The following is a 25,200-nucleotide window of genomic DNA, read 5'->3' as shown; positions in this document are numbered from 1 at the left end:
TTGCACCCTGGTTTTATAATCTCTTCCACCCTATTCCGTCAGGCAGAAGGCACAGATGCACTTTAAATACCTGTACCGAACAGTTTTTTCCCCCACTGTCGTTACACTTCTGAATAGATCTCTCAAATTTCAAATCTTATATCGATCTTGCTTTGTGCACCCGCTTTGCGGTCGTAAGTTGCGGTTGTATTTCTCGCTCTGTGCGATCATTCCGTGACTTTTGTGTGGTGCGATCTGCCTGTATTCCACACAAAACAAAACTTTTCACTGTACTTGGGTACATGTGACAATAGATCAAATCAAAATGATTTCCCAGAGTATTTGGATAAAGCAGGGTGGGGACAGCAGGACCAATTGGATCATCGTTTCAAACAGTCAACAGATATTAAAAAGGAGGAGAAAGTGAGGACTGCAGATGATGGAGATCAGAGTCGAGTGCGTGATACTGGAAAAGCACAGCCGGTCAGGCAGCATCTGAGGAGGAGAATCGACATTTCGGGCATATGCCCTTCATCAGGATTGAGGCTTGTGGTGGGGATGGGGGGCGCTGAGAGATAAATGAGAGGTGTTGGGGCTGGGGAGGTTGTAGCTGAGAATGCAACAGGCAGATAAAGGTGGGGGAGAAGGCGATAGGTTGGAGAGGAGGGTGGAGCGGATAGATGGGAAAGACGGTGGATAATTCAAAAGGGCGGCTGGAAGGTTAGATCCGGGATAAGATGGGGAAGGGAGATGGGGAAATAAGGAAACTGGTGGAATTCAGATTGATCCCATGTGGTTGCAGGGTCCCAAGGCGTCAGGTGGTTAGGGTTTGGTGATGGTGGTGGCCTAGGACCAGATATTAAAGGCTGAAGAGTGTATCTCTGTGCTGTAAATTCAAAAATAAGCTTAGGATATATGAATAGAAAGGGTTTGGAGGGATATGGGCATGGTGCTGGCAGGTGGGACTAGATTGGGTTGGGATATCTGGTCGGCATGGACAGACATGGACAACCCTTGGGTTGAACCGAAGGGTCTGTTTCCATGCTGTACATCTCTATGACTATGTTTCCCTGTCTCTTCCCATCTGTAATGATCAAGCTAGTTAAACCTCTGAGCAAGACAGACTAAGAAACATCTCTGTTGCTCTTTATCAAGTTAGCCAATGTCATTTGGAATTATCCCATACTCTTGGAACGGAGGGGGCAAGAGAAGGAGAGACACAAACACAAACTCAGGCAATGATTTCTGGTCACATTCAGTATCCTGCTGTCAACTTGGGTGATGGTAAAAATAAAACACTCATTCTATCAAGATTTAGGCGATAGCTTTATGGCCACTTGGGTCAACAGCGTGAGAAGGGAATAAAGAACCAACACTTTCGGGAGATTAGGAGTTAACTTGGATATAAAAGGTGATGTTTACATATCATTTTGTAAGAAAGCAGCATTATCCTTTTCCATAATAAATTGGCAATGTGAAGAACCTTCCAACATCTGGTTCAACGACTAACAGGATGATTAATGCATACCGGAAACATACAAAACCACCAACTGAGTTACTGAACACAACATACAAAGCAGTGGAGAAACTCAGCAGGTCTGGCATCATCTGTGGAGAGAAAAACAGAGCTCGCATTTCCGGTCCCATATGACTCCTAGTCAGATCAGTGCAAGGGAGCTGGATTAATACTGGTATTGACAGTAACGCAGGGAGTTAGGAAGAAGGATTACTGAGCGAGGGTGTCAGGCAGCTGGATCAACATCAGGTATGGTGAGGTAACAAGAACATGGATTACGGAGTGTGAGAAAGTTGAATCAACAGTGAAAGGTATTCAATCAGGGGAGGTGAGGGCCTAGTGGGATTACTGCTGAACTGTTAACCAAGAGACCTAAGCAATATTCCGGGGACCCAGACTCGAATCCTGTCATGGCAGATGGTGAAATTTGAATTCAATAAAAATCTGGACTTGGAATTATAATGACAACCGTGAATCCATTGTTGAGTGTTGGAAAATGCCCATTGGTTCACTAATGTTCTTACCTGGTCGGGCCTCCAGACCCACAGCAATTAACTGCCCTCCGTGCAATTAGAGATGGGCAATAAATGTTGACATGCCAGCAATACCCTCACCCTGAGTGAATAAAAAACTCGCAGTACGCTGGAGTTGGTGGGTGTAGGAGCCTATGCTTGAATAATAACATGAGGCAACTGGGTCTACCTCAGTCAAGAAACACGCAACGGAATATTTTTAATCGATATTCTTTCACAGGAGGTAGGAATCACTTGTTAGACCAATATTTATTGTCCATCCCTCACTGCCCACATTGCAACCATATCTGGGTCAGGGGTCACCTGGTAAGGAGGGCAGATTTCCTTCCCTGAAGGACATGAGTCAGCCAGATGGGTTTTCATGATAATAAACAGCTTTTTAATCCAGATTTTTTTCAAATTAAATTTCACAGTTTGCAAACCCAAGTCTCCTTGACATTAGCCTGGGCTTCTGGATTACTTCTCCAGTGAAATTCTCACATAAGCCAATGCCTGCCCATAGGCAGAGTTTACATAGTTCAATGACTCGATGGTGCTGGCCAGTGCTGGGGTGGAAAGGAGGGGAAGCAACAACAGATTGTTAATTGGAAGAGTGAAACATGAGAATTTTGAATGGAAAACCAGTATTAAGGTTTCCTTCTTAAACCAGGGATCACACTGTGAAGAATGAAGAGCAGCTGTTGTGTAAATTCCTCGGAACAGCCACAATCGAGACAGTGTGCTTACGCCTGCTCTGCTCAGGCTAATTTTAATATTTTTGGCAGGTAACGCAACAACAACAATTCAAGCTGCAGCTGTCACAGGCCAGGGAGTGGGGGTTTGTGCAGACTGGCCTCAACAGGCACTCAGCCAGAACATTTCAAAATCATTCACATGAGCAGCACAGAGGCAGATAGAAAGATCCTACATCCCTAAAGCCCTGCTCGCCATTTCAGTACATCTCAAACATTCCACAGTCAACCAAGTACTTTCAAAACGTCATCACCTTTGCAATTTAGGAAATGTACGAACCAATTTCCACACCACAAACAACAACGATATAATGATCAGGTCACCGTTATTTTTGAAAAACATTTCTGACATTGATTGAGACCCAAGCACTGGTTAGACAGATTCCACCCCCCCGCAGAATCTTTAACATGCATCTGAGGGGAAATTCATAACACTTCAGTTTAAAGTCTTACCCAAAAGGGTAACTACCCCCAAACTCAGACAGTGCAATGCTCCCTCAGGATTGAAATCTTTTTGGTTGGAAATCTTTGGAATTCTTTATCAGAGCGGGGATAGTAATGTCAAGGTTGAGATCGATACATTTTTGATTTACAATGGCATACAGTGTTATGGGGATAGGTAGGCAAAACTTTTGATCACTCCGAATGGTGGGGAAAGTCCGATGGGCCGAATGGCCTACTCCTGTGATTCCATTCCCCCCCTAGAGTGCAAAACACTCTGTATTGCAGAGAAAATGTCTCTGCAGTACGACACTGCATGAGTGAGAATGCCACCCGCTGAGTCCCAGCTGACAGTCAGAGAGTCACAGAGCACCAAACAGACCCTTCAGTCCAACCAGTCCACGCCCACCATGTTTCCAAACTAGACTACTCACCCCCAGCCTGTGCTTGGCCGCTTCCTATTCATGTACTTATCCAAATATCTTTTAAACATTGTAAGTGTACCTGCATCCACCACTTCCTCTGGCAGATGTAAATTAAAGTTGCCCCTCACATCCTTTTTTAAAATCATTCTGCTCTCACCTTTAAAACATGTCCTCTCGCACCTATCTTAACATAAGTTTAGACCTGCAAAAACTTTGAACGGCCTGGGTATTATTTAAGCCCAGGAACGGAACCATGAGAGGAACTCAGTAGTCAACTTGATTTTAAAGACTAAAGCAAGGGAGGGAAAAAAAATGAACAGCTGCTTCATTCTTATGCTTCACCTTAAAATATACTTGGCAACACAGTGACCTTGAACCAGAACCCATGCCTCCCAAACACTCCAAGTCAGCTTGTAAGAAACTATGACCTCCCAGATCGGTCCTGGCACCTGGGATGCAGGGCTGACTAATGGACCCTGATACCATTCCTGATAGAGGGGCAAAACCTCAATGTTGACACTTGTACAAGGCAGGTCAGGATGGGACGGGATGGCTCAACAGTTGAACATCTTTAATTTTTTTAAAAGAAACGTGGGCCACTGGCTGGGTGAGCATTTATTGTCCATCCTTCGGCGCCCTCGAGTTGGTAGCAGTCAGCTGACTTCTTGAACCTCTCAAGTCCGTTAGGTAAAGATAGACTCTCACGCCACTGGTGTGCAATTTGCAGAATTGTGACCCAGCAACATTTGAGGAACAGCAATACATTTCCAAGTCAGGGTGGCGAGTGGCTTGGAGAGAAACACGTAGATGGCGATGTTCCCCTGTATCTGGTACTCTTGTCCTTCGAGTTGGCAGTGATCGCAAGTTTCAATGGTTCTATCTAATGAGACTTGGTGAATTCTTGCAGTGCATCTTTGTACACACGGTGAGTCAGTGATGGAAGGAGTGATTTTTGTTTGCGGATATGGTGCTAATCAAGCTTTGTTCCGGATTGTGTCAAGCATCTTGAGTGTTGCTGGAGCTGCACTCATCGGGCAAGTGGGGAGTATTCCATCACACTCCTGATTTGTGCCTGGAGATGGTGGACAGACATTTAAGAGTTGCTTGCTGCAGGATTCTGAGCCTTTGACCAGTCACAGTATTTACATGGCTAGTCCAGTTCAGTTTCTACATAACGGTAACCACCTGGATGTTTAGAGTAGGGAATTCCACAATGCTAATGCCACTGAACGTCAAGGGTTAGATTATCTCTTGTTGGATTATAGACATTATCTGACATTTGTGACACTTTCTAACCCAGGCCTGGCTCTTATCCAGATCTAGGTGCTTTTAGACATGGACTGCTTCAGTATCCAAGGAGTTACAAGCAGGGATGAACATTGTGCAGTCATCAATAAGATTTCTCATTTCTGGTTTTGCCACAGAGGGAAGTTTGTTGACGGAGCAGCCGAAGATATTTGGGCATAGGACACTACCCTGAGGCACTTCTGCAGAGATGCCCTGGGCTGAGATGACTGAGATATAACCACCATTTCATGCTAGGTATGACTCCAACCAGAAAGCACCCCCTTCATTTTTTGAATCAACTCCAATTTTGTACATTCCTGATGAAGGGCTTATGCCCAAAATGTCAACTCTCCTGCTCTGCAGACGCTGCCTGACCTGCTGTCTTTTTCCAGTGGCACACTTTTTTACTCTAATTTTGTAAGGGCTACTTGATTCCACACTTAGTCAAATGTGGGCCAACAGCAACAGCCTTGTGGGCGGCACGGTGGCACAGTGGTTAGCACTGCTGCCTCACAGCGCCAGAGAGCTGGGTTCAATTCCCGCCTCTGGCGACTCTCTGTGTGGAGTTTGCACATTCTTTCCGTGCCTGCGTGGGTTTCCTCCGGGTGCTTCGGTTTCCTCTCATAATCCAAAAATGTGCAGGTTAGGTGGATTGGCCGTGCTAAATTGCCCGTAGTGTTAGGTGAAGGGGTAAACGTAGGGGAATGGGTCTGGGTGGGTTGCACTTCGGCGGGTCGGTGTGGACTTGTTGGACCGAAGGGCCTGTTTCCACACTGTAAGTAATCTAATCTAATCTAAGCAGTGTTAGGGCCCACTGTCCACAGTAGTTATGGAGAGGTGAGACAGAAATAACTGCAGGATTATGCCGTTATGGTGAGGGGGAGGTAGGATGGGAGGAGGTACGTATGGATTATAAACACCAGCAGTGAACAGTTGGGATGAAAGGTCTGTTTCTGTAAATCCTATACAGTTCAATGCGGAGGTGCAGTATCAATCGTGCTTTACTGGGAAAACAAACAGAGAAGCATTTTTCAACCAGACTAAGACATTGAAGACAGAGGGCCATAATTCCCCATCCAGACAAAAATGGAAAACCAGAACTTCTTAGCCTTTACAACAGGGTATTCAGCAGCAAGTGTCCTTTAGCCTATCTGTCTCATCAGGGCTGGTTAAGACAGCAAAACAGTAATGCAAGGCATGCTTCCACATTCTGTAGGTATCAGACTAACCATTAGCGGGCCCCATATATCAATTTGCTCAAGTGTGGCCATGAGCAGGGGCAAACCACAGTGAGAAAAATCATATGGTCACTACTACGCCTGAACTGAGTAAATTGCGTCACAGACCAGTGCCTGGCCTCATTGTGAAAGATACAAAACTTCATAACAGTTCACAGAGTCAGATGTACAGCATGGAAACAGACCCTTCGGTCCAACCTGTCCATGCCGACCAGATATCCCAACCCAATCTAGTCCCACCTGCCAGCACCCTGCCCATATCCCTCCAAACCCTTTCTATTCATAAACCCATCCAAATGCCTCTTAAATGTTGTAATTGTACCAGCCTCCACCACATCCTCTAGCAGCTCATTCCATACACGTACCACCCTCTGTTTGAAAAAGTTACCCCTCAGGTCCCTTTTATAACTTTCCCCTCTCACCCTAAACCTATGCCCTCTAGTTCTGGACTCCCCTACCCCAGGGAAAAGACTTTGCCTATTTACCCTATCCATGCCCCTCATAATCTTGTAAACCTCTATAAGGCTACCCCTCAGTCTCCGACGCTCCAGGGAAAACAGCCCCAGCTTGTTCAGCCTCTCCTTATAGCTCAAATCCTTCAACCCTGGCAACATCCTTGTAAATCTTTTCTGACCCTTTTCAGGTTTCATAGCATCTTTCCGATGAGAAGGAGACCAGAACTGAAAACAGAGGCCTATATTCCCTTCATCCATTCAAGAACACAGAAATAAAGTTCCATGGTATCAACGCTGGCAAATGCTGGCCAAATCTCTCCACCTAGAGATCTATAGTACAGAAAAAGGCCCTTCAACCCATCACAGCTACACCAAAGAGGACTACATCCCTGATCAAACAAGGAAAATAAAGAGAGAAGATGTGCATTTACATAGCATCTCTCACCATCTTGTGATGTGGTTTACATCAGCAAATAACAAAGGAGAACTAGGAAGACTGTTCAGCCCTTTGAGTTCAGCTTGGCATGCGGAGAGATCTGCTATCTCAACAGCATTTTCCTGCATCATTAAAGACATCAAGGGGTATGTCGATATGCAGAAATCTATCAAACTCAGACTTGAGCATACTCAATGACTGAGCCCCCACTGTGCTCTGGAGCAGAGATTTCCAAAGATCCACCAGCCTCTGAATGAAGAAATTCCTCCTGCAGCCAATTTAAAGCCAAAGTCCTGCCTCTATTTTAAGTGAAGGGGTTGAGCAGTCAGTTTATCACACTGCTGTTTGGGTGCAATGTCCAGATTATCTGTTTTTGGTGATCTTATTTGAAGGATGAATATGGGCCCATGCACAAGGGAATAACTCTTGTAGTCCTCCTCAGAAGTAACACCATGGATCTGGTACGTCAACCTGAGGAGGGCGGACAAGGCACCCTCATTTACAGGAAGGTCATACTGACAGTGCAACACAGCCTCACTATGGCATTGAAGAGTCAGTCTTAATTACATTGTGGCGACAAGTGCCTTACAGACAGGGCCACAGCTGAGGTCTCTATTGCTGCACCGATATCAAGAGGGAGGAGACGAAGGAGTTAACAGACAGCGTGCAGAATTCATTGCATCCTTCTTTGCCTTGGTCATTAATTCAGCCAGCCCTGTTCCAGCACACAATTGTGTGTTCACTGGCCCTGGTGCCTGGAGATCACAGGGAATGAAGGCATCTGCGCTTGGAACAGGGCTCGGTTTGCCCAGAACAACCGGTCTAAGGACACAGACACTGAACTCAACTAGAATTACAGAATTGTGGGGCAGATAAGGCCATTTGACCCATTGTGTCTGCACTAGCCTCTGAGCATTCCAACTGAGTGCCAAAACTCCTCCCCCTCTCCCCATAACCCTGTACACTGCTTCGGTTTAAATTGGTCTCTCAGTGTTCTTTTGAGTGCTGTTTTAAGATCACAAGTTACTGGCGAGAGGACCAGTTACAGTTGAGTCACCTGCTGAGCTAACTCTGGACAGAGCAGATGCACAATAAGCCAACAGGTCAGAACGAGTAGGGAAGACCAGATGAGCTGAACCCAATGCAGGATCAGGTAGAAAATTCAACATGGTAAAAACAATGACTGCAGATGCTGGAAACCAGATTCTGGATCAGTGGTGCTGGAAGAGCAAGGGCTTTTGCCAGAAATGTCAATTTTGAAGCTTTTCGGATGCTGCCTGAATTGCTGTGCTCTTCCAGCACCACTGATCCCGAAAATTCAACATGCCCACTTTTGGGAGGGAAGGGTGCAGATTAGATCAACGCAACAAACAAATCAATGCACAAGGAACCGACTGTCACCTATATGCAAAAGTCAAATCACACAGCATACCATTGTTTCGATTCAACAAAATTTCTGCAGTTTTGGAGATGACTGAACAGACCCTCATTTGTTGCACTGAAGACATTGACTCTGACAGCAGCTGCATTCATGAATGCGTTTCTGACCCAGATAAAAGGCACTGTCACTGAACCAAGATTAGACGCATACACAAACAGACACAACAACAAAAAAAAAAGCTTCACTGTTTTCAGGAAAAGATGGGTTGTTGGGAAACCAGGACGATGTCGGTTTGGATCCTGGCTCTCAACCAGAGGTTGCAAAACAGAAGATCTTGCAATGAAGGAGATAGCCATTTGGCCCATCTCGTCCACGTTGGCCAAAAGAGCTGCGCAGTTCAATCTCACTTCCCAGCTCTTGATCCGCAACACTGTAGATTATGACATATTGAATGTCTACTTGTATTCCAACAGTGTTTGGAACACAATCCAGGTCTCCACCTCCACCAACCTTTCTGAAAATTAGTTCTAGGTTCCTCCACCACCCTTGGTCAAAAGGTTAATCAACTCCCCTCTAAATTCTCCACTGAGTATTTTACAAGTTAAGTGCCCTGACTAGTGACCTCTGAATACAGACTCCCTGTCCACCACTTCTGCCACTCTGCAACAGGCTGAGGAAGCTTCCACACGCCATCGTAAAAAGCTGGGGGTGATACAAGTTACTGTACTGCCAGTCAGTTTCTGTCTCTCTGCTTCACATTCGTCAGCCCCACAACCAAGGAACAATTTTTTAGATTAGATTACTTACAGTGTGAAAACAGGCCCTTCAGCCCAACAAGTCCACCCCGACCCTCCGAAGAGAAACCCACCCAGACCCATTCCCCTACATTTACCCCTTCACCTCACACTACAGACAATTTAGAATGGCCAATTCACGTAACCTGCACATTTTTGGACTGTGGGAGGAAACCCACACAGACATGGGGAGAATGTGCAAACTCCACACAGACAGTTGCCTGAGGCGGGAATTGAACCCCGGTCTCTGGCGCTGCTTGGCAGCAGTGCTAACCAATGGTTAATGGTTGCGAGAGTGTTTTTTACTCCCTAGCCAGTGCAGGGAAATAGGGATCCAAACGACATTGCTTCCAAAACAGAGCAAGCTGAATCTCTGCGGATACAATGTTATCCAAGCTGGTCGATGCTTCAAGACAGCCTTGCTCATTAGTGGGACATGGACAGATAAACCAACTACTGGGCCCCAGCATACTTGCTTTTCTGATCCAGCGCAATGCAAGCCAAAAAAAGGATGATCAAAGATGGAATGGAAAACTTATTTCGTCAGCTTAGGTTTACATTCAGCTGGACAGCTATTGAGCAGCTTTAATAGCCTCGGAAACATCCCAAAGCATTTGAAATCAATTTATTTCTGAAATATTAAGAAACACGTTGAACTTAAAGTGCATGGGACCCTGAGTTTATAAAAATAGTAGCACAGAGAAGAAAGGTGAGCAAGTTATCACAATCTGCCTCCAGAGTGTCCAATCCTTGAATAATCTTTTATGTCTCAATCAGATCCCCTCTCAGTCTTCTAAACTCAAGGGTATACAAGCCCAGTCGCTCCAGTCTTTCAGTGTAAGGTAATCCTGCCATTCCAGGAATTGACCTCGTGAACCTACTCTGCACTCCCTCAATAGCCAGAATGTCTTTCCTCAAATTTGGAGACCAGAACTGCACACAGTACTCCAGGTGTGGTCTCACCAGGGCCCTGTACAGCTGCAGAAGAACCTCTTTGCTTCTATACTCAATCCCTCTTATTATGAAGGCCAGCATGCTATTAGCCTTCTTCACTACCTGCTGTACCTGCATGCTTACCTTCATAGACTGGTGTACAAGAACACCCAGATCTCTATGTACTGCCCCTTTACCTAAATTGATTCCGTTTCGGTAGTAATCTGCCTTCCTGTTCTTGCCACCAAAGTGGATAACCATACATTTATCCACATTAAACTGCATCTGCCATGCATCTGACCACTCACCTAACCTATCCAGGTCACCCTGTAATCTCCTAACATCCTCCTCACATTTCACCCTGCCACCCAGCTTAGTATCATCAGCAAATTTGCTAATGTTATTACTAATACCATCTTCTATATCATTAACATATATTGTAAAAAGCTGCAGTCCCAGTACTGATCCGTGCGGTACCCCACCGGTCACTGCCTGCCATTCTGAAATGGAGCCGTTTATCACTAGTTTTTGTTTCCTATCAGCCAACCAACTTTCAATCCAAGTTAGTACTTTGCCCCCAATACCATACGCCCTAATTTTGCTCACTAACCTCCTAGTGGGACTTTATCAAAAGCTTTCTGGAAGTCCAGGTACACTACATCTACCGGATCTCCCTCATCCATCTTCAGGGTTACATTCTCAAAAAATTCCAGAAGATTAGTCAAGCATGATTTCCTCTTCACAAATCCATGCTGACTCAGACCTATCCTGTTACTACTATCCAGATGTGTCGTAATTTCATCCTTTATAATAGACTCCAGCATCTTCCCCACCACTGAGGTCAGACTAACTGGTCTATAATTTCCTGCTTTCTCTCTCCCACCTTTCTTAAAAAGTGGTACAACATTAGCCACCCTCCAATCCGCAGGAACTGATCCCACATCGATCGAACTCTGGAAAATAATCACCAACGCATCCACGATTTCCCGAGCCACCTCCTTCAGTACCCTGGGATGTAGACCATCAGGCCCTGGGGACTTATCAACCTTCAGACCTAACAGTCTCTCCAACACCAATTCCTGGCAAATATAAATTCCCTTCAGTTCAGGTCCTTCAGCCACTGTTACCTCAGGGAGATTGCTTGTAGCTTCCCCAGTGAACACAGACCTGAAGTACAATTTCAAATCTTCTGTCATTTCTTTGTTCCCCGTAATATGTTTTCTGTCTTCAAGGGCCCAATTTTAGTGAACCATTTTTTTGCCTTTCACATACCTAAAAAAGCTTTTACTATCCTCCTTTATATTATTGGCCAGTTTACCTTCGTGCCTCATTTTTTCCTGTGTATTTCCTTCTTAGTAATCCTCTGTTGTTCTTTAAAAGCTTCCCAGTCCTCCGTTTTCCCACTTATCTTTGCTATGTTATACTTTTTCTCTTTTAAATTTATATGTTTCTTAACTTCCTTCGTCAGCCACGGCCACCCATGCCTCCTCCTAGGATCTTTCTTCCTTTTTAGAATGAACTGATCCTGCAACTTCTGCATTATACACAGAAATATCTGCCATTGTTCCTCCACTGTCATCCCTGCTAAGGTATTGCACCATTGAACTTTGGCCAGCTCCTCCCTCATAGCTCCATAGTTCCCTTTATTCAACAGAAATATTGTCACTTCCGATTGTACCCTCTCCCTCTCAAATTGCAGATTGAAGCTTATTGTATTGTATTAATGAGGTAGAGATCTGGTTTTAGGTATGCTGGCTGGGATCAATATTAGCCAAACAACCAGGTAAAGAACATCTTTGCTCTTCTCTGAAACAATGCCACATTGGGATCTTCTCATGAACACCTAGTGAACAGATGAAACTTTGGTTTTACATCTCATCCAAAACACCTCTCTCAGCACTCCACTTGGAGGGTCAGTTGCATATTTCATTTAAAAACCTGGGGCATGACATGAATCACTTATCTTCTGACCTGAGGAGAAAGGGCTACCCATTTATCTCATATTGATGCTCCGGCCTTGTGTCTTTTGCATACAGGGAGACCAGTCCTCAATTCTCAACTCTTTGCGAACTGTGCCTTTGCTCTGTGTTTTTGGGAAGACAAAGTACAGTTCTGTGAGGAGACCGTGCGCACTTTACACCAGAGCATCATAAATCCTTTACTCTCGCGGAGTTGAAAACAAAGGAGTCACATCTAGGCATCAAAATCTCAATATAATTCAGAGAAGCAGCAAGGACGTTAAGATAACCGCGACAGAGGCCACTGATCAGGCCAGCTTGTCAATTCGTTGGCACCAGTTTAGATATGGGTTGGGGGGGGGGGGGGGGGGGGTTAATCGCACACAGTTACATGTACTGGAGCTGGAGAATGGTGCATGACCTCAACAAGACAATGGTGGGGTGGATGAGAGGGGAAGGAAAGAGTGGCAAACAGAGATCCTTCTCCCAAGATAAAACTAATTGTAAAGGAGACTTTAAGGCAGGCCTTAGGATGCATTTCTTTAGATAGAACTTGAGCAATGATAGACACTGGACACATTGCAGAAACTAGCTGGAAGCTGAAATTGGTATTTAGTCAGGACAAAATGACAAATGGCCCAAAGGCCTTCGCTCATCCAAACTGATTTTGCAAAGTGGTGTCAAGACCTATAATATCACCTCTCCACTAGTTACAGGTTCAACACAAGTTCATCTGTTTTCGATCATTAGCTTGAGTCCTGATTCACCGTTAGTGAGGGTAGGAAACAGGTTTCCTCGCACCTGACATTTCCATCTTCCTTTCATTCCTCACATCCTTAAAAACGAAGGAACACTAAAGGGGGGGGGGGGAAGCAGGTAGTGTCTCAGCCCCAATGCTGATTTCCTCTTCTTTTGTGTCTACAGATTCTGGGAGAAATCACAGTTCCCTCAGTGGCTTGAAACCAAATCCCAGCTGGAGCACAGAATTTTGCACCAACTCCAGCCACATGGACCCAAGGAAAATAACACAAGCTACACCCTCCCCCACCTCACCGAGTTTGTGATTGCAACTGAGTTGCCTAAGAAAAACAGGAAGTTCAAATACCACTGAGAATTTCAATGACTCAGATACACACAAGGTCACTCCTTCCCCTATTCACTTGACAAAATCCAACAGAGCAACAGGGTTATTTAACTCTTCCGAGTAAGGGGAACACAAGACCCATCTCTGAACACACTCATGATGGACAATTCACGTCTTACTCATTGGGAACATTAGACAACACAGGTACAAAGCAAAGACTCTAACAAGACAGACCGTAAACGCTTCTCACAATCCCCACCACCCAACTCAATAATTTAACAATTTACCAGGAGTACGGCCACTAAATTCCTTACCATTGACACATAGGGGCTTCCATTGACCAAAAACTGAACTGGACTGGACTAGCCAGATAAATACTGCGGTTACAAGTCTGAATTCTTGAAGCACTTGCCTCTTACTCCCCAAGGCCAAAGCATAGATCAGGAGTGTGACGGAGTACCCTCCATTTGCCTGGATGAATGCAGCTCCAACAACTTTCAAAAAGCACGACATCATTCAGGATAGAGGCACCTCATCGACCATATTCACTCAGTGTAACACAGCTGTGCAGCGAAAGCAGTGTGCATCGTGTTTGTAAGTTGCACTGCATCAACTCACCACACCTTCCAAACAAAGCCGAGGAAACATTTGGGAAGCACACTTGAAAGTTCTCATGATCTAGTGAGAGCTGAGTGTGTGGGATGCGGCAGAGGACCTGTCTGTTGGGACAGCTGTCACATCTCAGTCAGACAATTTCCTCCCTCCAGGATTCAGCTGACAATATTGATAGCAATCCAGTCTGTCTGCTAAGTCATAGAGATGCACAGCATGGAAACAGACCCTTTGGTCCAGCTCGTCCATGCTGATCAGACATCCTAAATGAATCTAGTCCCATTTGCCAGCACGCAGCCCATATCTCTCTAAACCCTTCCTATTCATATACCCATCCAGATGCCTTTTAAATGTTGTAATCTACCACCTCCCCTGGCAGCTCATTCCATGTACACACCAACCCTGGGTGAAAAGGTTGCCCCTTATGTACCCTTTTATATCTTCCCCTCACCCTAAACCTATGCCCTCTCGTTCCGGACACCCCCACTCCAGGAAAAAGACCTTGTCTATTTAGCCCACTCAAGCCCCTCTGATTTTATAAACCTCTATAAGGTCACCCCTCAGCTTCCGAGGCTCCAGGGAAAGCAGCCCCAGCCGATTCAGCCTCTCCCTGTAGTATGAACCCTCCACCCCGGCAACATCCTTGTAAATCTTTTCTGAACCCTTTCAAGTTTCACAACATCCTTCCGAGAGGAGGGAGACCAGAATTGCACACAATATTCAAAAAGTGACCTAATCAATGTCCTGTACAGCCGCAACATGACCTCCCAACTTCTACATTCAGTGCTCTGACCAATAAAAGAAAGCATACCAAATGCCTTCTTCACTATCCTATCTACCCGCGACTCCACTTTCAAGGAGCTATGAATCTGCACTTCAAGGTCTCTTTGTTCAGCAACACTCCGCAGGACCTTACCATTGAGTGTATAAATCTGCCTTGATTTGCCTTTCTAAAATATAGCACCTCACATTTATCTAAATTAAACTCCATCTGCCACTTCTCAGCCCATTGGCCCATCTGATCAAGTACCTTTTTCACTGTCCATTACACCTCCAATTTTGGTGTCATCTGCAAACTTACTAACTAAACCTCCTATGTTCATATCCAAATCATTTACATAAGTGACAAAAAAAGTATTGGACCCAGCACTGATCCTTGTGGCACACCACTGGTCACAGGTCTTCAGTCTGAAAAGCAACCCTCCACTATCCCTCTGTCTTCTACTTTTGAGCCAGTTCTTATCCAACTGTAGTTCTCCCTGTATTCTATGTGACCTAACCTTGCTAACCAGTCTATCACAAGGAACCTTGTTGAATACTTTAAGTCCATATAGATCACATCCACTGCTCTGCCCTTCTTTGTGACCATAACCATTTACTCTACTCCTACAAGTTGAAGTGTTGGGTAGCAGAGGATATAGATTTATGAAGTAATTGGCATAAGAACCAGAGACAATGTGAAGGAGGGGGGGTGTGGGGTGTGTGTGGTGAGGAGGGGTGTGGAGTGTTGGGGGGTGAGGAGGGGTGTGGAGTGTTGGGGGATGTTGGGGGTTGTGAAGTGTTGGGGTGCGGGGGGGGTGGAGGGAGGGGATGTTGGGGGGGTGTGGAGGGAGGGGATGTTGGGGGGGTGTGGAGGGAGGGGATGTTGGGGGGGGAGAGGGGATGGGGAGGGGTGGGGGGAGAGGGGATGGGGAGGGGTGGGGGGAGAGGGGATGGGGAGGGGTGGGGGGAGAGGGGATGGGGAGGGGTGGGGGGAGAGGGGATGGGGAGGGGTGGGGGGAGAGGGGATGGGGAGGGGTGGGGGGAGAGGGGATGGGGAGGGGTGGGGGGAGAGGGGATGGGGAGGGGTGGGGGGAGAGGGGATGGGGGGGAGGCGTGTGTGGAGGGGGTGGGGGGGAGGCGTGTGTGGAGGGGGTGGGGGGGAGGCGTGTGTGGAGGGGGTGGGGGGGAGGCGTGTGTGGAGGGGGTGGGGGGGAGGCGTGTGTGGAGGGGGTGGGGGGGAGGCGTGTGTGGAGGGAGTGGGGGGGAGGCGTGTGTGGAGGGGGTGGGGGGGAGGCGTGTGTGGAGGGGGTGGGGGGGAGGCGTGTGTGGAGGGGGTGGGGGGGGAGGCGTGTGTGGAGGGGGTGGGGGGGAGGCGTGTGTGGAGGGGGTGGGGGGGGAGGCGTGTGTGGAGGGGGTGGGGGGGAGGCGTGTGTGGAGGGGGTGGGGGGGAGGCGTGTGTGGAGGGGGTGGGGGGGGAGGCGTGTGTGGAGGGGGTGGGGGGGGAGGGGTGTGTGGAGGGGGTGGGGGGGGAGGGGTGTGTGGAGGGGGTGGGGGGGAGGGGTGTGTGGAGGGGGTGGGGGGGGAGGGGTGTGTGGAGGGGGTGGGGGTGTGTGGAGGGGGTGGGGGGGAGGGGTGTGTGGAGGGGGTGGGGGGGGTGTGTGGAGGGGGTGGGGGGGGGAGGGGTGTGTAGAGGGGGTGGGGGGGGAGGGGTGTGTGTGGGGGGGAGGTGTGTGTGGGGGGATGTGGAGTGGGGGAGGGGGTGTGGCAGGAGGGGGTGTGGAGGGTGTATTGGGGGAGGGGGTGTAGACTGAAACACAGTCAGACGCGAACCCCCCCCCTCCCAGTGCACTTACTTGCTGGAATTGGTCCTCCGGCCGGGCTGCAGGTGGTGATCCAGGACGGTGACCCTCTCAGGGAACAGGGGGTTAATATCGAAAGGGAACTCCATGATGTTCGGGGGGGGGGGGGGGGGGAACAAAATAAAATAAAATCTCAGAGAGAGTGAAATCCGCCAGAGGCCAAATGGAAAACGGGAAAAATACACATTGTTTTTTTTAAAACAAAAGGCCACCGAGTAAAGGCAGGATTAAAATGCAATGAAAGTATATCTTTGAAAAGGCGACACCGAGGATAAAACAATGATTTTGTGGGAAAGGGGGGGGGGAGACAGGCCCCGCCCACCACAACGCCAGCTCCTTCACATCACCGCCAAAGGCGGCATCTCATTCCCGCATAACGTTTTTACACTTGGCCGGGGAGTGGGGGGGGGGCGGTTAAAACACATTAAATCATTCTCTTTCCTTTCCAACTCCCTCCTCCTCCTCCTCCTCCTCCAGCAGCATCAGGCGAGTCGCCCGGGGCGACCGGCGCGCCCACTTCCGGCAGAGAAGGGCAGCGTCGCCGCGCAGCCACCATCTTGGGTGAGGCGCCGTGTGCGGACAATACAAGAGCGTCCTGCCCCGCCCCTCCCTACGCCCGGCCTGGCCCCGCCCCTCCCCGTGCCCGGCCCGGCCCCGCCCCTCCCCGCGCCCGGCCTGGCCCCGCCCCTCCCCGCGCCCGGCCTGGCCCCGCCCCTCCCCGTGCCCGGCCTCGCCCCGCCCCTCCCCACCTACGCCCCGCCCCTCCCCTCCCCCAACTACCCCCTCGCCCTCAGCCACCTGTAGAGCTCCTCTCACTGCAGTGGGCCCTTGGCTACCATCTTGCAGCACCCATTCTTGCCCCCTCTGCACCAACACATCACCTTACCCTGTGCAAGGCAGGCACCTCCTGGTGCACTGTTCGTTTCTTTCCTTTCTTTTTAGATTCTAATCTAAACTTAATCTCTGGGACTGGACATGAGCACCCAAAGATCAAAAGTAGATGTACTCAAAATTAGATTAGAATCAATCTAAACATCAGGTCATAGACAGAGAACACCTTCAACATATTGTCTAGCTATCACCATTGTTAACAGCTAACCCGAGAATGCAACTTTAAAAAAAAGGGTTTTGTGATTTACACATGAAAGAAGTGAAACTATCACTGTATTCTAACAGATGAAAGGCTTAACAGACAATCAATTTTTTAATGTATAATTTCAGTTACATCACACTGCAAATTTTTGCTATAAATTCTGTGTTACGATTGAGCCCTCCACAATCACCTGATGAAGGAGCATCGCTCCGAAAGCTAGTGTGCTTCCAATTAAACCTGTTGGACTATAACCTGGTGTTGTGTGATTTTTAACTTTGTACACCCCAGTCCAACACCAGCATCTCCAAATCATGTCTGTGTGGAGTTTGCACATTCTTCCTGTGTCTGCATTGGTTTCCTCCGGGCGTTCCGGTTTCCTCCCACAATCCAAAGATGTGCAGATGAATTGGCCAATCTAAATTGCCCATAGTTGTTAAGTGCATTAGTCAGGGGGAGGTGGGGGGGTTACTCTTCGGAGGGTCAGTGTGGACTTATTGGGCCAAAGGGCCTGTTTCCACACTGTAGGTAATCTAATCTAAAACAAAATTCCTTTTTAACCGTTCGAAACAAAAAAAAATTGCTGTCAAGTGTTCGGTCCCGCCAGGGTGTTAATGAAGGACTGGCGCCTGGTGCGAAAGCTATTGTAACACTTGAAAGGGTTTACAAGGACGTCTCCAGGGTTGGAGGGTTTGAGCTATAGGGAGAGTCTCAGTAGGCTGGATCTTATTTCCCTGGAGCTTTATAAAATCATGAGGGGCATGGACAGGGTGAATCGTCAAGGTCGCTTTCCAAGGACAGGGGTTCTACATTAGAGGTCTTAGGTTTAAGATGAGAGGGGAACAATTTAAAAAGGACTAAAGGGGCAACATTTTCACTCAGAGGGTGGTACGTGTGTGGAATGAGCTGCCAGAGAAAGTGGTTGCGGCTGGTACAATTACAACATTCAAAAGGCATCTGGATGGGTATATGATTAGGAAGGGTTTGGAGGGATGTGGGTCAAATGCTGGCAAATGGGACTAGATTTTAGTTAGGATGTTCAGTAGTCATGGACAAGTTGCGCCAAAGGGTCTGTTTCAATGCTGTACCTCTCTATGACTCTAACCTCAGCAGGTCTGGCAGCATCTGTGGGAGACAGCAAAGCTAACATTTTGAATCCAGTGAACTTTCTTCCATTGGATGTTTGTTGAATGCCTGAGAGTTGCTATTTTTCCTCAACATTTAACAGTCTTAGAGTGTCTAAACTAAAATGTGGAAACAAAGAAAACATACAATATTTTGAGTACATCTACTTTTGATCTTTGGGTGCTCATGTCCAGTCCCAGAGATTAAGTTTTAAGTTCTCAGTCTCGTCAAATCCAAAGGCTAATCTGCATATTTTTTCCTTCAGATGCTAAATGATGTAATGTGGAGTTTCAGTATTTTCTCTGCTTATTCCCAAGTCTTCCTGACATCACATTTTTTATTTCAAAAGTATATTTTATTCATAAATTATCTATAAGCAAATACAAAATATTCAAAACAGATCAGTACAGATATTGCAGAAAAAAAGCAGTGGAACTTTGAAAGTTATTGGATAGGCATATGGAGGATAGTGGGCTAGTGTAGGTTAGGTGGGCTTGGATCGGCGCAACATTGAGGGCCGAAGGGCCTGTACTGCGCTGTATTCTTCTATGTTCTATGTTCTATGTTATCATTAGACCTTCAATCCAGTTGCAACAACAGACTTTGTCTAAACATGAAAGGAAAATATTTATATTTGCATTAAGATTACATGGCTATCTCAAAACTTAACAGATCCTCATTATGTTTTGGCAGAAAGAACTTAAATGGTGGCCTTTCCACACTGCACCTTGGTGGCAGCTTCCCCAAGCTTTAGAATCCCTAGTGTGGAAGCAAGCCATTTGGCCTATTGAGTCCACACCAATGCTCTGAAGAGCATCCCACCCACGCCCATACCCTCCTTCCCTATCCCTGCATGTCCCATGTCTAGTCCACCTGGCCTGCACTATGGGCAATTTAGTACGGCAAATCCACCTGTGGCCAGATGGATCACCGGAAATAATGAATTTATGATGGACATTAATAAATTTACCATAGAGTTACAAAAGATGGACAATGATTAACCTAGCCTTGACTAAAATCATTTGGAGGTGCCGGTGTTGGACTGGGGTGTACAAAGTTAAAAATCACACAACACCAGGTTATAGTCCAACAAGTTTACTTGGGAGCACTAGCTTTCGGAGCATTGCTCCTTCATCAGGTGGTTGCAGAGTATAAGATCGTAAGACACAGAATTTATAGCAAAAGTGTAGAGTGTGATGTCACTGAAATTATATATTGAAAAAGTCCTGGATTGTTTGTTAAGTCTCTCATCTTATAGAATGACCATGTTGGTTTCAGTTATTTCATATGTAAATCCCAGAACTTTTATTTCAAGTTACGTACTCAAGTGAACTTTAACAATAGGTGCCATGTCAGCTCAGATAATGCATTGAAGGTGTGAGGTGCTCTGTGTGAGGCTGGCTGTGCCTCAATGTACTTGCAGAATTACATTTTATTTTGCTCAAAAACTGCATGAATCTATGTAAGATTCTGTAAATCCCCTTTTCAGAAATAGAATCAGTCTGAACATTAGGGCAGAGGCAGCCTCACACACAGGGCATCTCACATGCTTGATGAAGGAACAGCGCTCCAAAAGCTAGTGCTTCCAAGTAAGCCTGTTGGACCATAACCTGGTGTCGTGTGATATTTAACTTTGATTAAAATGACTGTGCTAATCCGCATGGTGCAAAATGCAGACAGACTGCAGTTGCCCTCAGACAGTTTGCAAACAAACATGACAGCTGCAGACTGTTTCACCTGAAGTTGGATTTGAATGGGACAATGGAATGTCGCCCTCAGGACAGTCTGGAACAGTGAGTCATTCGCGAGACACACAGTTGCATAGCACCCTTATTTGGAGAAGGTTACGTGCACCCAGCACCTACCATAATGAGTTTAGATTAGAGTGGCGCTGGAAAAGCACAGCAGGTCAGGCAGCCTCCGAGGAGCAGGAAAATCGACGTTTCGGGCAAAACCTAAGGGCCACCCCGCTGTCAATGCATCAACAGTTGGTTGGATCTCATTGATCTGGGTAATCGAACCTGACCAATCCATTGGTAGATCGTCAAGACCCTCCCAAAAGGGCGCGAAGACTCGGAAGGATAAGAATCACTACAAGACCCCACTCAGAGCGGTAACTTGAGGATAACCACTGAAAGAGAAGACCCTTGCAAGACCATCAGAAGAAGAAGAAGACATCATCACATGGAGTCTGGCCAAGTTCCAGTGTGGTGGTATATGGTCATACAAAATTAAAGCAGAAGATAGTTTGCAGTTCTTTTTTGTTAGTTTATAGTATACTTTATTTTTTGTTAGTTTATAGTATACTAATATTAATTGTGTTCAATAAACGAATATCATCGTATATAAGAGTCGACTCTCAGTTCTCTTACTGAATATAGGAATTTAAACACACTGTGTGGCAGGTACAACACACCTAACCCACACATTTTTGGACCGTGAGAGGAAACCGGAGTACCTAGAGGAAACCCACGCAGACACAGAAGGAATGTGCAAACTCCACACACCAGTCACCTGAGGGTGCAATCAAACTTGGATCTTTGGCACGATAAGGCAGCTGAGCTTACCACTGTGCCATCCTCAGTCCATCGCTCAGCACATAGTCCTGAGTTTTGGAATGTGCCAGTCAGTCGAGGTCAGTTCTTTGCACTGGAAGATTAATAAGTCTCGGGCAGACCAAAGAGCATCTTTCATCAAGCTGATGCTCCTCCAGGTGCAGACTATGGCTGTCTCAAATTGTGCCTGGGGAACAGCCTGAAGAGCATACAGTCCTGCGTTACAGAGCTGCTCTGGATGAACCATTATTACTTCCATTGTCCTCAAAGTATGTCCTTTATTGTTCCTTCCTTACTGACATGCTGCCCCTTAGTGGTGACATTTGCAGACATAGGTGCAGGCTTCAAATGCACACTGAGCATGCCTGGCCCATCTTCTGCTTTCCTTCCTTACAACCAATGTGTGGCCAAGCTGTTTACCTGCCACAACATTTTGGATAGTTTCAATTTCCTCAGTGATACATGGAAAAGATAAAAATCATTGGCCTTGCCCTCTAACTCAAACCCTTCTCACCATTACTGACCCTCTGCAGACACCGTGCCAAGATTTTCAAAATTTCAATGTCTTGTTTAAAGCCAACATGAATTTCTAGACTTACAGCCTCTTCGATAATACAATCGGGTTCTGTCTGACAAAGCATGAATTCTTAAATTCTCATCCTTGTTTCAAAATTCGTCCATGGTTTTGCTCATGCCTACTGCAGTAACCACCAGCAAATCAAACATACTCAAGATCTCTGTGTTCTTCCAATTTCAGCCTGTTGCACATCCCTGATTTTTATTTCTCCACCATGGGGGGAATGCACTTTTTGCTATAGAAGCTATGTGCAACTTCCTTCCTCAGCCATTTTGTCTCTTGACCTCTCATTCTTTTAAGATGTTCCTTAACATCTCCCCGTTTGACCAATATTTAATCACATGCCTTGAATGTTAGATTGTGGCAGTCAGGTTTCTCTGCTAGGCAAGAAATTATGTCTGGCAATATTTCAAAGGACAGTGGGAAGGGAAGTGATTCCCAGAACCCTACTCAACACTGATAATCTAGTCGGCCTACTGCTAAGGGTGTCATGATTGTAACAAGTCAGCCAGATGGACCTCACAGAATATGCATTCCCTGATTGGAGCTGTTATTCTGATCCGATCAGGGAGTCCTGGCTGACAGATAACAACAGAAGTGTCTGGCCTGGTCAAACTGGCCATCAACCGGTCCAGGCAGCGGGTCATGGAGGAGGTCGTTAGGGCCGACTGCCTGCCCCTCTTCCGCGGTTACGTTAGGGCCCTGGTGTCCTTGGAGAAGGAGCACGCGGTGTCCACCAACACCCTGGAGCTGTTCAGGGAGAGGTGGGCGCCGCAGGGAGTGGAGTGCATCATTTCTCCCTCCAACTCTATTTTGATTTAGTCCCTACCCTCCCCTTCACTGTTTTTGATCACACAGCACTGCCCTTTGATGTGAAGGGCAGTGTTTGTCACTGGCCACCCGGGTGTTTTCCTATCTTCCTGGTGGTGGAAATTGAATAAAGATTCGTGCACTTTGTGTCTTTCACTGTGTCTCACACCTGCACACACACACACCATGGGTGCTGGGGCAAAAATAAGCACTACCGCACTTAGGTGGTAGTGTAAGGGTTAAATTAAAAAAAAGAAAAAAAAAAGAAAAAAAAGAAGAAAAAAAAAGAAAAAATGAAAAAACAACAGGAGTGTCTGGCCTGGCCAGACTGGCCATTAACAGGTCCAGGCAGCGGGCCGTGGAGGGGGTCGTTAGGGCCGACTGCCTGCCCCTCTTCCGCGGTTACGTTAGAGCCCGGGTGTCCTTGGAGAAGGAGCACGCAATGTCGACCAACACCCTGGAGTTGTTCAGGGAGAGGTGGGCGCCACAGGGAGTGGAGTGCATTATTTCTCCCTCCAACTCTATTTTGATTTAGTCCCTACCCTCCCCTTCACTGTTTTGATCACACTGATGTGAAGGGTAGTGTTTGTCACTGGCCACCCGGGTGTTTTCCTATCTTCCTGGTGGTGGAAATTGAATAAAGATTCATGCACCTTGTGTCTCTCACTGTGTCTCACACCTACACACACACACCATGGGTGCTGGGGAAAAATAAGAATATAATGTTGCTTCCTTTTTGATCACACAGCACTGCCCTTTGATGTGAAGGACAGTGTTTGTCACTGGCCACCCGGGTGTTTTCCTATCTTCCTGGTGGTGGTAATTGAATAAAAGATTCGTACATGTTGTGTCTTTCACTGTGTCTCACACCTGCACACACACACCATGGGTGCTGGGGAAAATATGCGCACTACCGCAGTTAGTTGGTAGGGTTCTGTTCACACTAAAAAAAAAGAAAAAAAAATAGAAAAAACAGAAAAGGAGTATCAGGGCCTGGCCAAACTGGCCATAAACAGGTCCTGGCTTTGGGCCGTGGAGGAGGTCATTAGGGCCAACTGCCTGCCCCTCTTCCATGGTTACGTCCGAGCTGAGATGTCCCTGGAGAAGAAGCATGCAATGTCCATCAACACTCTTGAGCTGTTCAGGAAGAGTTGGGCACCGCAGAGAGTGGAGTGCTTTATTTTCCCCTCCAACTCTATTTTGATTTAATCCCTGCTTCCCCCCGCCCCTTCACTGTTTGATCACACAGCATTGCCCTTTGTCGAGAAGGGCACTGCTTGTCACTGGCCACTCGGGTGTTTTCCTTTATTCCTGGTGGTGGAATATAAATAAAGATTTACACACTTGTTGTTCTTCACTGAGTCCAACACCTGCACACACACGACATGGAAAGAAAAGAAAAAGAATAAAGAAAAAATGAAGATCAGGAGTGCCAGAGGTTCTGTTCACTCTGAGAACTGGCTCTGAGGGAACTTGGTTAGAGACAAAAAAAACTCCAAGATGTTGGAATCCAAAATACACAGGCAGATGGCTGGAAGAACACAGCAAGCCAGGTAGCATCAGGAAGTGGAGAAGTCAACGTTTCAAGTGTAACCCTTTTTCTGGACTGGACGTCTCCACCTCCTGATGCCGCCTGGCTTGCTGTGTTCTTCCAGCCTCCTGCCTGTGTATTTCTGCCTGCAACAGTAATAGACTCACTAACTTTAAGGGCACTTAAATGGCCACTGGATAAACATAAGGGATGATAATGGAGTAACGTAGATTAGATAGGCTTCAGATTGGTTTCACAGGTCGGCACACCATCGAGGGCTGAAGGGCCTGCACTGCACTGTAATGTTCTATGTTCTGAAGGAACTTCGTCAGTGCCAAGGAATCATATAGTATTAAGAAAGGGTTACTTTGTGATGGGATACCAGCCTCTGTGGAGTCATTTCAAAGGTTTTGGGGAAAAAAGCTTTAAAAGTTCAATATCTTTCTTTTTATAGTCATAGAAATGTACAGAATGGAAACAAACCCATCAGTCCAACTCATCCATGGCGATCATAGAGTCACAGAGATGGATAGCACAGAAACAGATATCCCAACCTAATCTAGTCCCACTTGGCAGCATCTGCCCTAAATCCCTCCAAACCCTTCCTATTCATATACCCATCCAGATGCCTTTTAAATGTTGCAATTTACCAGTGCAACCACTTCCTCTGGCAGCTCATTCCATACACGCAGCACCCTCTTTGTGAAAAAGTTGCACCTAAGGTCTCTTTTATATCTAGGGTGGCACAGTGGCTAGCACTGTTCCCTCACAGCACCAGGGACCCAGGTTCGATGCCAGCCTCGGGCGACTGTCTGTGTGGAGTTTGCACATTCTCCCCGTGTCTGGGCGGGTTTCCTCCGGGTGCTCTGGTTTCCTCCCACAGTCCAAAGATGTGCAGGTCAGGTGAATCGGCCATGCTAAATTGCCCATAGTGTTAGGTGCATTAGTCAGAGGGAAATGGGTCTGGGTGGGTTACTCTTTGGAGGGTCGGTGTGGACTGGTTGGGCCAAAGGGTCAGTTTCCACACTGTAGGGAATCTAATCTAATCTTTCTCTTCTCACCCTCAACCTATGCCCTCTAGGTCTGGA

At 46.8% G+C, this 25,200-nt stretch overlaps 1 protein-coding gene across 3 annotated transcripts in view; it reads right to left on the bottom strand.

The window, feature by feature from the left end:
* atat1 (alpha tubulin acetyltransferase 1) overlaps positions 1–16,829 on the bottom strand; it is a 54,155-nt gene extending 37,326 nt beyond the window's left edge. Inside the window, exon 1 of one of the 3 annotated variants that reach the window (XM_087979448.1) lies at positions 16,419–16,829. In XM_087979448.1, coding sequence (XP_087835574.1) covers positions 16,419–16,513 — 95 coding nt within the window. In that variant the 5' untranslated portion in view covers positions 16,514–16,829. Of the gene's footprint in view, positions 1–3,782; positions 3,853–12,120; positions 12,194–16,418 lie in introns of those variants that run through there. The other 2 variants (XM_087979450.1, XM_087979449.1) reach the window with 2 other exon arrangements.
* Between the last annotated feature and the right edge of the window lie 8,371 nt (positions 16,830–25,200).

This window comes from Chiloscyllium plagiosum, unplaced genomic scaffold (genome assembly GCF_037043375.1).
Source record: "Chiloscyllium plagiosum isolate Xiang-an unplaced genomic scaffold, Cpla_swu_hap1 HiC_scaffold_35, whole genome shotgun sequence".
Taxonomy (NCBI): Eukaryota; Metazoa; Chordata; class Chondrichthyes; order Orectolobiformes; family Hemiscylliidae; genus Chiloscyllium; species Chiloscyllium plagiosum.
The sequence above is the reverse complement of the archived record's forward strand: the minus strand, read 5'-3'. Positions and strand labels throughout refer to the sequence as shown.